The sequence below is a fragment of the Leptopilina boulardi genome, unplaced genomic scaffold (assembly GCF_019393585.1).
Source record: "Leptopilina boulardi isolate dan_hultmark-lab unplaced genomic scaffold, ZJU_Lbou_2.1 LbouV2_38, whole genome shotgun sequence".
Classification (NCBI taxonomy): domain Eukaryota; kingdom Metazoa; phylum Arthropoda; class Insecta; order Hymenoptera; family Figitidae; genus Leptopilina; species Leptopilina boulardi.
In genome coordinates, this window is record NW_026137951.1 from 2,049,058 (window position 1) to 2,064,749 (window position 15,692).

The window sequence follows — 15,692 nt, forward strand, 5'->3', positions numbered from 1 at the left end:
ATGATAAATTATTTTTTCTTTCTCACATAAATATTAATATGAAATTTTATTTGCTTTATTTTTGTAAATTGACTCGAAAATTAAAGTGTGAATAATATTCTCATCGGGGGCGTTTTTTTTCACGAATTGATGCACATTTTGCGAAATTGCAATTACTCTAGCGTTAACATATATATATATATAGATAATTAAATCTGCATCACACTGAGCGAATAATAAGTTGACCCAGACGCAAAATCAAATACACGATGAATGCATTCAAAATACCACAAATTTTCATAAAACATAAATCATATATGAAATTTGAAAATTTATTTTTTTTATATTTCAATAAAATATTTTACTTTTTCAATAATTTCAGTTTTTTAATTATAATATTTAAAATTTAATTTTTTTTAATTTAACCAAACCAAAAAATTGATTTTATTGAATAAAAAAAAAATTTGTCATTAAAATGCAAAAATTCGTTGACCTTTTGATTTGTTAATGTAAACGCGAGAATGGATTAACGAGCTTCTATGGTAATTATGTGATAATTTAATTGCCACCTTGAAAATTTGTTCTTTGACTGAAAACGAATGGGAAGCGAGAATTATGAAAGGATTTCAAATCTCAAATGTAAAACCAAGTTAAAAGCAAAGCTTAATGACCGCAAACGTTTCTGCTCTCACGTCTTGTGAAATTCCTTTTATAAATCAATTAATTGCATTAATTTTTAGTCAAAGAAACTCATTTTTCAAAGATAAATCCTTTCTGTCGAAAATTAATTAAACACTGAAGAAATTTCAAATAAATTATTTCTCAATATTTTTTAAATTTTTATCCCATTTTTTTTTTTTTTTTTTTTTTTTTTGTACTATATAATATTTAATTTAAATATTAAATAGCTATTGAACTTTGCAGACGAAAAAAGTATAAAATGATTGATGAGAAAATTTTTCGTGAAATTTAAAATTCTAATTCACGAATATGTGTCACATAAAACAAATGTTTTACATTTTGAATGATGAAGTTCTCTCAGTTATAATTAATGATACCAATATTTTTCCCATGACTTTGCTAATTGCAACACTAAAAAGACTAATAACGAACATTCATGAGAAATAATTCAAGTAATGTATTGTTCTATATGTAATTATACAAACTGCGGAACTCATTTATTTAACTACATATGTATAAATTTCTATTCATATCCTTTCTCTCTTTCTCTCTTTTGAATTATTACACGAATTTAAAAAAAAAGCAAATAAATTTCAAATAATTATTGATTTTATTATTATTCGAAAATTACAATCATATTTAAGAATTTTGTCAAAATGCCAACTCAAATGAAAATCCTACTAAATTCTGTTAAATTGAAAATTGCACGTAAATAAAAATGTTATTTGAATTTAATAAAAAAAAAATTATCTCAATAACTTTTTATTTGTTTCAAAACAGAAAAAATTTAATTCAACACAAATAAAATTTTTTTATTTAAATCAAATAACATTTTTTATCTAAATCAAATAAAAACTTGGAAATAAAAAAAATATTTTGCTCTTGAGACAAATGTGTATTGTTTTTTTTCTCTGGGTGATTAATTGAAAATTTTTGCTAAAACTTGAGATTTTATTTATTATTTTAAAGTGAATTTAATTAAAAGTTACTTTTTTTTTCTTTTGCTCGTACAAATTTCACACTAAATTAATTTATGCAAAGTTAACGCGTCTTGAACATTAAATTCATCTCTTAAGCAATGTTTTTTGCACATAATGAAACGCGATGTTAATTAACTAGAGTTTTCAGTTGGGCTTTTAAAAGGCGTCATTAACAGAAGGAGAAGAACCATTCGTTTCCGATATTCTATTTTTCCTTGCTGGGCAAAATAAGAATCTAAATGCGCTTTTTCCATAGTCTCGAGAACAAAGGAATAATTGATTTCTCGTGAAAACTTATTTTCGTTTATTTAGAGGAAAAAAAAAACCTCGAGGCACACAATTAGCATATTGTTTTTTGTTTCTATGATTTAACCCAATTTTCTAATTATTTGCATTTAATATATATATGAGAATTTTTGCATTGTAATTAAACCATTTTAAATTAATTAAAACCAGTTATTTTCTTTTTCAATTAGAATTTATAAAAAAAAAAAAAGTATTTTGAATGCTCTCTCTGTGTACGGACATTAAAAATCATTTTTGTCAACGTAAATTTCCGGAAAAATTTCTCCCACGATGGCTGTAAAGACACATTTTGCCGGTTGGGTAATTTTTTTAACTGCCGGGCGGGTTTTTTTTTTTTTTTTTATCTCTCGTAACCACACTATAGTGTCTCACGTATCACGATCGTCGGTGTCTAAATAATAAAACAGGTGCATTTTTTTTACGATACAATTCTTTTATATATATTGAATTTCTGCAAAAAAAAAAGAAAAAACAAAGAGATAAAAGTCTGTGTTTTTTTTTTTTTAGTAAAATCTAAAATTTTTCATATAAAATTTATAGTTTTTTTCTTCTTTTAAATAAAATTTTAAATTTTTTTTTTGTAGAATTAATAATAACTGTGTGTGATTGATTTATTAAATAAAAAGAAAAAACGCCTTGCCATTTCGAAAAGTACTAACGTAAAAAGTAACTCAAAATTAAAATACCCTTTAATCCTTTTTTATTTATTTCATCAAAATTTTATATTCAGACATATGCCACCTTATAACATGTTTCGATTTTTTTTTTTTTCTAATATGGAAATAAATTTTTTTTTTCTGTATTTCTTAATTACAACCGAAAAATCCCAATATAGAAACACCTATATAGAAACCTAAATAATTATTCTTTTCTCAGTTCCATTTCATTTTTTTTTAATTTCACATAATCTCTGTTAAAAATTGTGCTATTTTATTTTAAAGTTTAAACACATGTTGCTTTGATAAATTTTTTTGTTTCCTTTTATATATTAAAAAAAAAGTGTTAATACAATTTTCATAAAATATAGTCAATTTCCATTTAACATAATATTGTTTTAAGAGGAATTATTTAAATAATTTATCATTATATATATATACAAAAACTTTATATTGTGCAGATCGAAATATTTGTGCATGATTTTTTTTATAAATAAAAGTTATGAAATTAATGAAATACAATATCGGGATTTTTTTTTCATTATTTAGCTTTCAACAATGTTAAACATCTCTGGAATAATCAACTACAGGAAGATTTCCCTTTTGAATTATTATATATCTCTGTTTAATTCATTTTACATTTATTACGGATAATTTGTGAATAATGAGCTGCACTGTTAAATTATTTTTTTTAAATAAATTGTATAAAATACTAAAAATAAATTATAGACAAAAATTATAATATTTATAATAATAATTATTATTTTTATTATAATTATTATCAAAATTAGAGAAAAGGCCTTATTACAAATGTTCTTGAATTTTCACTTAATATTTTATATAAAAGAGCAGTTTCATATTTTATCTTTAAAAAATATGCAGACGAGAATTTTTAATATTTCAACCTGATAACGTCATAAAATATATATATATCATGCCCTTTTATAAAAATACTAGAACAGTAAAATTATCATATATGATTATTTTCAATTTATTATTGTTAAATTTATACAATATTCATAATCCTTTAAAGGAAAGTTATGTTGAATTCGTAAAAAAAATGATAAAAATTTTAATGTAGTTTTAAAAACAATTTGTAAAATACAATTAATTTTAAATTAACATAGGAATCCGGGGAAATGAGGAGGTTGACAGATTGGCTAAGGCAGCTACAGTTGGTAACACCATGGACGTAGGGCAAATTCCCTTTACGGACTTGTATGAATGTTTTAAAAAGGAAACTATGTATTGTACTAGATCTGTAATTAAAGAACAGGGCCTTTTTAAAGGTAAAGAATATTTCGACTCCTACAATAATGAAAAACGCAATCCATGGTTTTCACGCAAAAAATTGAAACGGGAAATAGTTACTACTATAAACCGGTGCAGAGCGAATCACTATCACTTGGCTGCTTCCCTTTTTCGAATGGGTATTGTTAACAATCCAAATTGTAAATGCGGCTACGAGTCTGAGGACTTAAATCATATAATATGGCAGTGTAAAAATTTCGAATTCCAAAGAAAGCGACTTATACAAGAACTATTTAAAATTAAGCTCCAATTACCACTAAATATAGAAACAATAATTACTGAACCAAACATTGCGGCCTGTGGGCTTGTTGTATCATTTTTTAAAAACTGTAATCTAAAAGTATAGGACGGATATAGGTTTTATTTTTTTTTCTTTTTAGATCTTTTTTCTCTTTTTATTACTATTATATTGTGCTTGTTCTTTTAATGATAATTTTTTTTTGTATTTAAATTAATGTTCAGCTGAAATAAACTTCTTTTGAAGTTTCACTCGCTAATAAATGAAAAAAAAAAAAAAAAAAAAAAAAAAAATTTTAAATTAAAAGTTTTTAAAATTTCAACATGTATTTTTTTTATGGAAAAATTCATGAAAAAACAATGAAGTTATTTTTTTTTTTTTTAAAGTAAGGTCCTAAAAATACTGTTTTAAGTTTCATTAAATACTTTAATTAAATTTTTATTTATAATAAAATATTTTTCTATGTGAAAAAAAATTTAAAGTTAATAATTGTTAAGACAAATCTTCTTTATTGAATTATTTTATTAAAAAAGAAAAAAACAGTGCAGCTCTATAATCACGTGATCAAAATTCTCTTTCTTTTTTTTTTTTTTGTTGTAAATATATCTCTGACGGAAAGCATTATTTCCTCTACTTAGTGTCTGTACAGCTCAATAGTATGCCCTGTAACCCGATCCTAGGAGAAACGAGTAGCGCATCTCCTCTTTTTTTTCTTTTCATTCTTTTTTCTTTTTTTTAGTCGCATAAAATTCGTATTAAGGCCGAGATATCGTCTCTTCTATTACGAAGTCTAAGAACTGGTGCAAATGGTATTGTGCAGTTTCCACTGCTTTTCTCCTTCCTTTCATCCTTATCACGTATCCTTTGTCATTTACAGAAATAGCTCTATAGATATAGCTCAACTTTAAAGTTCTCTGTCTAGGCCTCTGAGAAAGGGGGGCTAGGGTGGGGGGAGGGGGAAGAAAAAAAAATCACAAAAAAAAAAAACCGCAAGTGGAATGCTTTGAAGTATTTCCTTTCTAAATGTTCGAAAAAAAGGAATAAAAAACAGTTTTCAAGAGCTGATTTTTCTTTAATAATTAATAACTAATCATTAATAATTAATTAGTAATAATTAATATTTAATAATTAATTAGTAATAATTAATTAATAATTGATAATTAATTATTAGTTTGATGTTCTATCAGTCATTATAATACTTGCAGGCAATTTATTTTTCCCGGACTTGATTTTTTTATTTCTCTATCCTAAGTGAATATTTACATTTTTTTTTTTTAATAATATTAAATAAAACAGCTCTGAAAATTTCCTCTTTATCGACAGAAAAAAAAATGATAAAAAATATAAGACTCTGTGAAAAAAACACATTTGCCTTTGAAAGACAAATTTAGGGCCATTTTGTTTTTTTTTTACCATATTCGAGTATATCCTAAATCTAAATCGATATTCTATTATTTTGTTTCGATTTTTTATGTATACAGAATATGTACAAATTTTCTTTTATACAGAAGTGTCTGTGTTATATTTATATATGTATTTCGTTTCGCGAACTCGTTATACATTCCTCTGACTTTTTTTGGCACTCGAACGAGAGTTTTCTCTCTTTTTCTTTATAGGCCCACATAAATAAATACAAACAAATATTTATCCGGATGTTTTATTCATCCGAATCCTATAGAAACTTGTGCTTTGATTAATATTTTACGTATATCTTCTTAGAAGCTACTTTTTTTTTTTTTTTAGTCTTTCCGAAAAATTTTATTCTGAATGCTAGCGCACGCAAAATCGGATTTTTTTTTATTATTTGCTTCTCGCAATCACAAGCGATATGATAATTCAATTTTCTTTTTTTTTTTTCCTAAAAATAAATAAATATTCCCTATTACCACCTCTATTTTTTAAAAACTATACGGTTTTCTTTTTACTAAAAATTTTAATAACTTTGAAATATTTTTCAATCAAAACGCCATAATATTTTTTATTACGGAAATAAAAATATTATTTTTTTTATCCCCAGATAATAATTTATCCCTCGTGAGATAAGAAAAAAAAACACTTTTATCACCAAGATAAAAAATAGATTAGAAAAACTTTTAAGAGATTATACACAATAATTTCATTGCGGTATATGAAATTAAAATTTTGTAATCTTTTACGAAACATAAAACTTAAAAATGATGAGCAATAAACAAAATGTCGAAAAATATCTCTTTATGGCTGTTAAAAAATGATTTTTTCGTTTGTGAATGCGAGAATGATTTTTTTAAGGGGGCGAAAAAAAAAATGAATAAAAATATAAATTAATTATTAAAAACCACTTTTGTGACGACGAGTGCCGAACGAGCGATTACGTGAATATGAGATATTTATTTATATATATATACAATCGTATTATACGAGGTAAACGTGCAACGGCAAAAGGTTATGATAACAAAAAGAGAATAAATTACGAGCGAGGTCGAGGCCGGACGTGACGCGCCCGATCGCGAGGCAGAGCGCATGATATTACTTCCGGTCACGCGGAAATACGTCGGAAGTGACCGGACCGGAAGCGATGCAAGAGATTATTTCGAAGGTAGTTGTACAAGCGCGGATAGAATTTAGTGTGTGGAGGTCACATGATGTGACTATCCTATATATATATATATCTATATAAATTGGAAGACATGGGAATGGTCAGGGTTGTTGAAAAATTTCTTTTTTCAGATTTTATTTTCCTTTCCTCAGCACATTTCTTTTTCTCTCACAAAAAAAAGGGAAAAACAGTTAACGACCTCGTATATGTAACACACGTCTTAATACGTGATATGAGTGGTTCAAATTCTGATTTTCTCATCGCTCTTCGGAATCGTAAAATGATTTCAATCTTCAAAAATATATATATATACCCACACAGTAAACTTGGTTGTATCTTTTTCTATTGCAACGTTTTCATGCACATAAGTTATATCAAAAAGAGATCTCATTTTTAGAAATGATACACGAAACGGTCTCATTTATTGATGCAAAAAATTTAATCAATTTATATCAATCATGGCCGAATTGAATCGACTCAAAATTAAACGAATTTTTTTCAGATATTTTGGTAATAGTACAATTGCGGAGACCATTTCACTATTTAATTTGAAAATGACAATAACAGAAAATCAAAGACAATGTGCAATTCGATAATTAAAAAGTGACAGCTTATAAACATAACCTAAAATGCATGAGAAAAAATTTGTCGATAAAATCAATATAGCCGAGCTTTTTAGAAGGTAGATGGCAGTTTTGCTTTTTATAAAAACGATAAAGAAAAAATTTAAAGAAAGAAAATAGATAAGTGCTGCCATCTACCTTCTAAAAAGCTCGGCTATATTGATTTTATCGACAAATTTTTTCTCATGCATTTTAGGTTATGTTTATAAGCTGTCACTTTTTAATTATCGAATTGCACATTGTCTTTGATTTTCTGTTATTTTCATTTTCAAATTAAATAGTGAAATGGTCTCCGCAATTGTACTATTACCAAAATATCTGAAAAAAATTCGTTTAATTTTGAGTCGATTCGATTCGGCCATGATTGATATAAATTGATTAAATTTTTTGCATCAAAAAATGAGACCGTTTCGTTTATCATTTCTAAAAATAATACACAAAACGATCTCTTTTTGATATAACTTATGTGCATCAAAACGTTGCAAAGATTTGATGCAATTTTTGGTCTCAATTTGATACTTTTAGGAAAACTGTGGCAACCAACAATTTCACCCAATCAAAAATTTACTAATGGCGCAGTACTGGCGCAGTATTGGCTACCAGAGTTGGTACCAGTATTGGTAACCACTACTGGTTCAGTACTGGCCGAGTACTGGCAGTTTTGTAATTTCTTGTATACGAAAAGAAAGCTTTAACTGTAACAGAGATAAGTTTCACTCCAAGTAATACTTTTTTGGTATACTTAGGAAAAAGTGTTTGAAATTTTTAGTAACCCAACACAAATTAAATATTAATTAAATTAGTCAACTAATTAATATTTTATTATATAAAATCGAAAACACAAAGAATTTTCATTCCTTCTTATAATATATATTGCAAATTATTATTTTAAAAAATCAAAAAATAAACATAAAAATATGTTTATTATAAAACCAAAGTTTTTATAATAATATATAAAAACAGTTCAGTAAAAATAAAAATGTATATAAAATAATTATAATGTATATAATTATGTAATTAACTATTTAATTATTTTATTATTCACTTTAATTTATTAATTATTATATCAAATATAAATAAATTAACATTGAATTCAATTCAATTTATGTAAAACAAAATTAGTTTACAAATTAACTCATCACAAATATATAATGATTTAATAAATAATGAATACTAAATTCCTGAAATTAATTATTAAAAAAATTATCTAAATTATTTTTAAATTAACATTAAATTTTTGTTTATAATTCACTTTTGGAAAAAAAAACTGAAGAATAACACCCAGAAACAAATTTCAATAATTTTATTGACCATTGAAATATATAAGTTTGTAGGTTTAACTATTTTTTATAATTTCTATTAAGAAAGGTTAATTATATATTTTTGATAATATAACATTTGTGCAATTTTACTTGCGATTCTATTTAATTTTTTAAATTAAATTTTATATTATAAATTTTATTTTAAAAAATATTAATTTTTTATAAACAATTTTATTTATTTTCAGTTTGATCGTTTAAATTTTTTTTTTGATTTATTGCATATCTGAAAACAAAAAGAAAATCTTGCAAAATGTTTTAGACTTGGTCTCAGGAAACTTTTTTGTTTAAATAATTTTACCCACAGACAAGCAAAATAAAGTACATTTTAATTTTGAAAAATAAAATCAAGTTGAAAAAATTTTGATGAACAAAATATTTAAACAAAAAGATTCATCGGTTTCACTCTAAAACATTATAATTATTTTATAAACATTTTTATTTTACTCAATTGTTTTTATATTTTATAAAAACTTTGGTTTTATAATAAACATATTTTTATATTTATTTTTTGATTTTTTAAAATAATAATTTGCAATATATATTATACTTAATAAGGAATAAACATTCTTGGTGTTTTCGATTTTATATATAATAAAATATTAATTAGTTAGTTGACTAATTTAATTAATATTTAATTTGTGTTGGGTTACTAAAAATTTCACACAAATAAATTAAAGAAAAAAAATTATATAAAACGCATAAAAAAATTGAAAAAATTTATTTTTCCGAAAAAAATTTTATATTTTAATTCAATGTCGCAAATTTTCATTAATTACTTGAGTGATTAAATTTACAAAACGACATGTTTGCTCTAAACGTGAGCACTGAACCAGCTGTGCACATTAAATTTCAAAGGTCGAAATCTGCACGCTTCTCGAAATGCAAAATTGTAATTAAAGGAAATTTACTTGAATTCAAGAGAGGAATGTTTTTCGAATTTCAAAGAATGACTTTTTTATGCAAATCACTTTAGTTGGAAATTTTTAATAAATTAGTTTATTTTTCATTTCTTTTTTTAAAATATATAGAGAAATATTCTATTTTCTAATTATTTTTTTTTCTTCAAATTTTTAAAAATAAAATAAAAATATTGAGTGGAAAAACATTTCAATGATTAACAAAAGTAGTGAAATTTTTAGAATTATTTTTTTTTTGCAATTAACTTTAAATTCAATAAAAGTAAAGTAGTTCTAGTAGGATAACTTAAAAAATTCTTATAATTTTGTTCTAAGTGAAAAAAGCAATTTTTATTCAGACACGGTAAAAATTTTAATGCCAGTAGTAAAAGCCAAATTTCGTTAGAAAGAAATACAAAATTTTTCATTTGTAACACTAGTAATAATCTGTTTTAGTTACACATAAAAATTGTTGTAAATTACATATAAGTAGTAAAAGTCAATTTCAGTCATACAATTGAAAATTCTCGAAAATTTACAATTTTATTATTATCAGTGGAAAAGCAAATTTTAACCAGATATTCTTTTAATTTTAATCTCAGTAGTAAAAGTCAGTTTCAGTCAACTTTTTTTCAATAATAATAAAATATATTTTTAAATTCTATTTTTATAGAAAAAAAGCAAATTTTTGCCATTGAGAAAAATAATTTTTGTTATTCACTTTTTTTTAAGTTTATTCAAAAAAAAAAAATATATATATAGTCAATGCTTAATTTTTATTTTTCATTTCACACTCGCTCTGGTAACGTGAAACATAAACCCTGGGATTTGTATAAAATCATGGAAACGCGATGTTCGCGAGAGTGATTGAAAATTCTGTTTTCCAACACGGAAATGAAGACTTTTTTTTTAGGAGTATCGGTCAGTATTCACGCGCTAGAAATTGGAACACAGTCGCTATTTCCGAAACACGTTAATCATCAATTGGCATGAGGCGCATTCGTCCAGTGTTAAAAAAAAAAAAGAAAACATGCTCCCAACTAGATAATGGCTACTATATAAAAGTCAATATCAAATTTTAAACTATAATGGATTTACAACCAAAAGCATAAAAATGTCATTCGTCTAAAAACTATATTCATTATCGCGGAAAAAAAAATTTTTCCTCGTTAACATCAATCATTATTTTTCAATCGAAGATAAAAATAAAGAAAACCGTGACATATAATCGGAAAAAAATTACGAGTTAAATGATTTTATTTTTCAAAAATATTTTTAAAAAAATATTTTAAAAAATATAAAAAAATATGACCTGCTTTCTTTTATAATATTTAAATTAAACAATATACTGAGAGTGACGAAAATCAGAATTCAATTGGAGGAAATTATTTTCTTAAACAAATGCGAGCTTCCTTCAGAAAGAGAAAACAAAATCAAAATATTATTAAAGTAGAATAAATAACGAATCAAATAATAAAATGTCAAATACACAATAAAAAATAATTTTAGAGTTTAAGTTTTTGATTTTGTAAATAAAAAAATATTACCCAATTAATTTTTTTTCTATAAGCAATAATTTAATTTATTTTCGTAATAGAATTTCTAGCTTTATGATCACGAGACGAATTTTTTTTTTCTATTTTGGCAAAATAGTAAACACAATTTTTATAGACAAAAACAAATTTTTTTAAGATAAAATTTAAATTTTGCAAATTATATATTTATAAGTAAAAAAAAATTGAAAAAAGCAGAAATTTTATATTCTCAGTTTTCGCAGGGAAAGAGTGTTTTTTTTTCTTTGGGCATTGTATATTCTAAAAGACTTTAAAAATTATTTGCTTTATACATAATTATTAGAATTATATAATTTCAGTCGCAAATTTGAATTTTAAATTATTTATTATTTAAATTAATAAATTCTTTTATAGATTCTGTATTTTTCTCTCATATTGTGCGAATAATTTGGCAGTAATAATAATCATCATTTTATGAAAGAAAAAAATGAAAAAATCCTTCTCGATCTAAGTTAACAATATTAGTGAAAATTGAGCCACATTTCACTAAAATTTACATTTAGAGAGTTTATTAACTATTTTTTTTAAAAAAAGTATTTGTGCTGGAATTCAAGAATTGAAAAATCCATTTCAACAAAAAAAATAGTAAAAAAATTTTTTAGTAAAATTTCGCGATTTTTTATATCGTCGATTAGAAAAAGAGTAAAATTCAATTTGCATCAGTAGTTGAAATCCACGTATATTCAGTCGATATAGAAGCGACGTACTTTTTTTTGAGCATAAGCTCTTTTCTTTATTATCCTATTTTTATTACACTGAAAAAAACAAATTTATTTAATTCAAATAATTGATCACTTGACTATTTTCAAATAAATAAATTTTTGTATCAAAAACTTTTTATTAAATAATTTTTATTTGTATCAAATAATTTTTATGAAATAATTTTTTTTTTAATCAAATAATTTTTATTTGAAATAAATAAACTAATAATTTTTGTATTGGAAGCAATATTAACTAAAATCAAAATTATTTAGTCCAAGAAAATATATTTATCTGACAATAGTGTCAAGTAACCGAGTATTTGAATTAAACAATTTTTTTCAGTATTCCTAAAAGTTATATCCTATGACGAATTTTTATTTACAGTTGTGTTCCCACAAACAGAAAACGACTGTAGAATTTTATAGAAGTATTTTTTATCAATGAAGAAAAAATTTGAGCGATTATTAAAATCTTAATTATTAAAAATAATTTATTAAAGCAATTTCTAATTTTCAAAAAAAAAAAAAAAAAAAAAAAAAAAAAAAAAAAAAAAAAAAAAAAAAAAAAAAAAAAAAAAAAAAATACTTCTATAAAATTCTAATTTTTTCTTCAACAAGTGAAGCAATTATATAAATTAAGAAATACTGCTGTTTGGCAAGTGTCTTTGGCGTAATGAGAGTACAATCACAAATTCCCGATTGAGATTGATAAATAATAATAATAAACTATCTAAATAAATGATTTTGAAAATATGAGCCTCGCCTCAAACACGCGTTTCATTATAGGGACTCGATGATGATTGATTGCGTTCAATATCGCCGGGCACGTTAAACGCGACGTTCGGCACCGTTATCGGATCAACTATTTGAGAATGATATTGAGAATTGCTCTGATGAGCGGTGGTGGTTGTGGTTGTGGTCTGCGAATGATGTAAATGAGAGGAAGACGAAGGTGGACCTTCGCTTATGGAAGTTGTCGATGTAAGAATTCGCCGACCGCGTACCTGATATCTCTGTGGATAACAACGACGGCAACATGAAAGCAACATTCTGCTTCGGGATGCTGTACTGTGTGCTGGAGACGTCAAAGGCGATGGGGAACCGGGCCTCTTCGGGGCTCCATTGTACGGCACGTCCATCTCAACGAATTCTCGATCCTGAAACAAAAAAGATAATCAAAAAATTAGCACATTTCGAATTTCCAAAATTGATCAATTTGGTCCATTGTAAAACGGATAAAAATTTTTTTGTTTTAATAAAATTTATTCCTATCAAAATGAGTCGAATAAATTTTTTCTAAAACATATATTTTCTGTGGTATTATTGAGAGTTTATTTTGAAAATTTGGAATTCCAAAATTTTTGGTCCATCAAAGCTCGGATGCTGTTGGTCCTATCAAAAAGTACCTCAAATATTTTTTTTAGGGAACTCTCTAAAAAGCAAATACGAAATACCTGTAGTATTTACTAGAATTATTTCGAAAATTTAGAATTAGAAATTTTTTGTCTACTTTTTGGTTCATTGGATGCTGTTGGTTCTTACGAAACATTGATTGGTCCTACTACATATTTTTTCTAAAGCACTATCTTGGGATACCTCCTGTGATATGCTTGAGAGTTTATCTCGAAAATTTTTGCCAATTCTGGTCCATCATAAATCGGATGCTGTATACCCTATTAAAAAGGTTCCGGTTAATTTTCTGTAAAACATTATTTTGGGATATCATGTGTAGTATTTCCGAGAGTTTATTTCGAAAATTTTTTTTCTACTTTGGTCCATTGTAGTTCGGATGCTGTTGGTACCATCCAAAAGTGTCTCATACATTTTTTGTATGAATCTTTCTGGAGAGAGAATATCTGTCGTATTCTCAAGCGTTTATCACGAAAATTTAAAATTCCGAAATAATTTTTCCACTTTGGTCCATTGTAACTCGGATGCTGTTGGTACCAATCAAAAAATGTCCCGTACACTTTTTGTACGAATCTTTCTGGAGAGAAAATACCTGTGTTATTTTTTTTAAATTTATCTCGAAAATTAAAAATTTCGAAATATTTTATTCACTTTGGTCCATTGTAAGTCGGATGCTGTAGGTTCTATCAAAAAATGTCCCGTACACTTTTTGTACGAATCTTTCTGGAGAGAGAGAATACCTGTGATATTCCCGAAAGTTTATTTCGAAAATTTAAAATTCCAAAATATTTTTTCCATTTTGGTCCATTGTATCTTGCATACTGTAGGTCCTATCAAAAAGTGTCCCGTAGATTTTTATACGAATCTTTCTGGAGAGAGAGAATGTTATTCTCTAGAATTTATCTCGAAAATTTAAAATTCTAAAAAATTTTGTCCACTTTGGTCCATTGTAACTCGGATGCTGTTGGTACCAATCATTAAATCATTTACCAATTATTATTAAATTAACTATATTCTGTAAGAATACATTTTCAAAAATAAATCTCCTGTGTTTCATTTGCAAAAACTTCTTTTTTTCCCTCAAATAAAAAATGTAATTTATTTTCTACTCGACGTTTAAAATTTTTTTGATTCATTTCCTCAATCTAAGTTTTTGCAGTTAAGTTTTAAACGTGACATGTTTGAAGAAAATTTCTGATGAGGGAAATGTGATAACTGAATGTGAGAAAACTTTCAAGACTTATTTTGCACAAGTAATTAGAGTCTTGCACAGCCTCCGGGATAACCAACTTTTTTTTCTGACGAATCAAAAAAAAAAAAAAAGAAAAAGAAAAAAAAAGCGGGCCATAACGAGGAGATGGAGCCGCTTCTACGTGTGGTTGAAACGTCAGTCTATGTAATTTAAGGGAAAAAAACCTTTTACTGAGTGTGGTAAATTTAGTACTTAAATGCAAACTTATACATTTCTGAAACACTTTGAATGTGATATAGTAAACAAAGAGCTTTAGAGGACATAGTTATGTCTTTTTAACAGGCAAAATTGCATTTTTCATGTACATCACTTTTATATATTGTGGAAATATAGGAAAACTAAAAAAAAGTTATTAAATTTAAATAGTGGGTCGATTTAAAATATTCTTCTGTGGATTTTTTTTTTAAATTGAACTTTTTTCTAAAAGAAGTAAAAAAAAAACAGCTGTAGTTTAAATTATTATAAAATATTCAAGTTCGTCTATACTGTAAAAAAAATTTAATTCAAATAATCCGTTACTTACTATTACCAAATAAATATTTGTTTATATTAAATAATTACTTATTTATGTCAAATATTCGAAAATTATTGGTTCAGAAACAGTTTATAATTTAATTATTTGGTTACAAAAATTATTTAGTTCAAGTAAATATTTATTTTATTAATTAACCAATCATTTGAATCAAATAAATTTTTTTTATATAAATACAAATTTCCACAATTATAAAAATTTGTTATTCACAGAAATGTTTTATTTGAAGCAAATATAATATATATTTGAGTTAAATAAACGTATATTTGTCTCACAGCCAACTATAGTCTATTTATTTGGCGTAAATAAAATTTTTTATTTAAATTAAATGAAAATTTATTTGAATCAAATAATTATTTATTAGGCTGTAAAACAAATATATAATTTCTCTGTGTGGCATTCACTATATTGAAAAACATATCTAAAACCGTAAAATGTTTTTGACACACACTCAACTAATCCAGGAGAATTTAATTTTCGTTTTTAACGAGTTATTGTTTTTTTTTTTTTTTTTACTTTCTTTCTCTTGTTTTTTACCTCGTAAAAATAAATCTAGCTTCATCGTTTACAATTTGAATGAAAATCCAGTCGGATTTGAGTACATCCCGAAAGCCGTAAAACCTAGATCCATCACCAAGCAGAGGCAAAACGGAAAG

At 25.1% G+C, this 15,692-nt stretch overlaps 1 protein-coding gene across 6 annotated transcripts in view; it reads right to left on the reverse strand.

The window, feature by feature from the left end:
• Positions 1 to 15,692, reverse strand: part of LOC127288250 (potassium voltage-gated channel protein Shal) — a 151,375-nt gene that overhangs the window by 27,479 nt on the left and 108,204 nt on the right. For all 6 annotated transcript variants that reach the window (XM_051315611.1, XM_051315612.1, XM_051315608.1 and 3 more), the window contains exon 4: positions 12,847 to 12,999. In XM_051315611.1, coding sequence (XP_051171568.1) covers positions 12,847 to 12,999 — 153 coding nt within the window. The remainder of the gene's footprint in view (positions 1 to 12,846; positions 13,000 to 15,692) is intronic.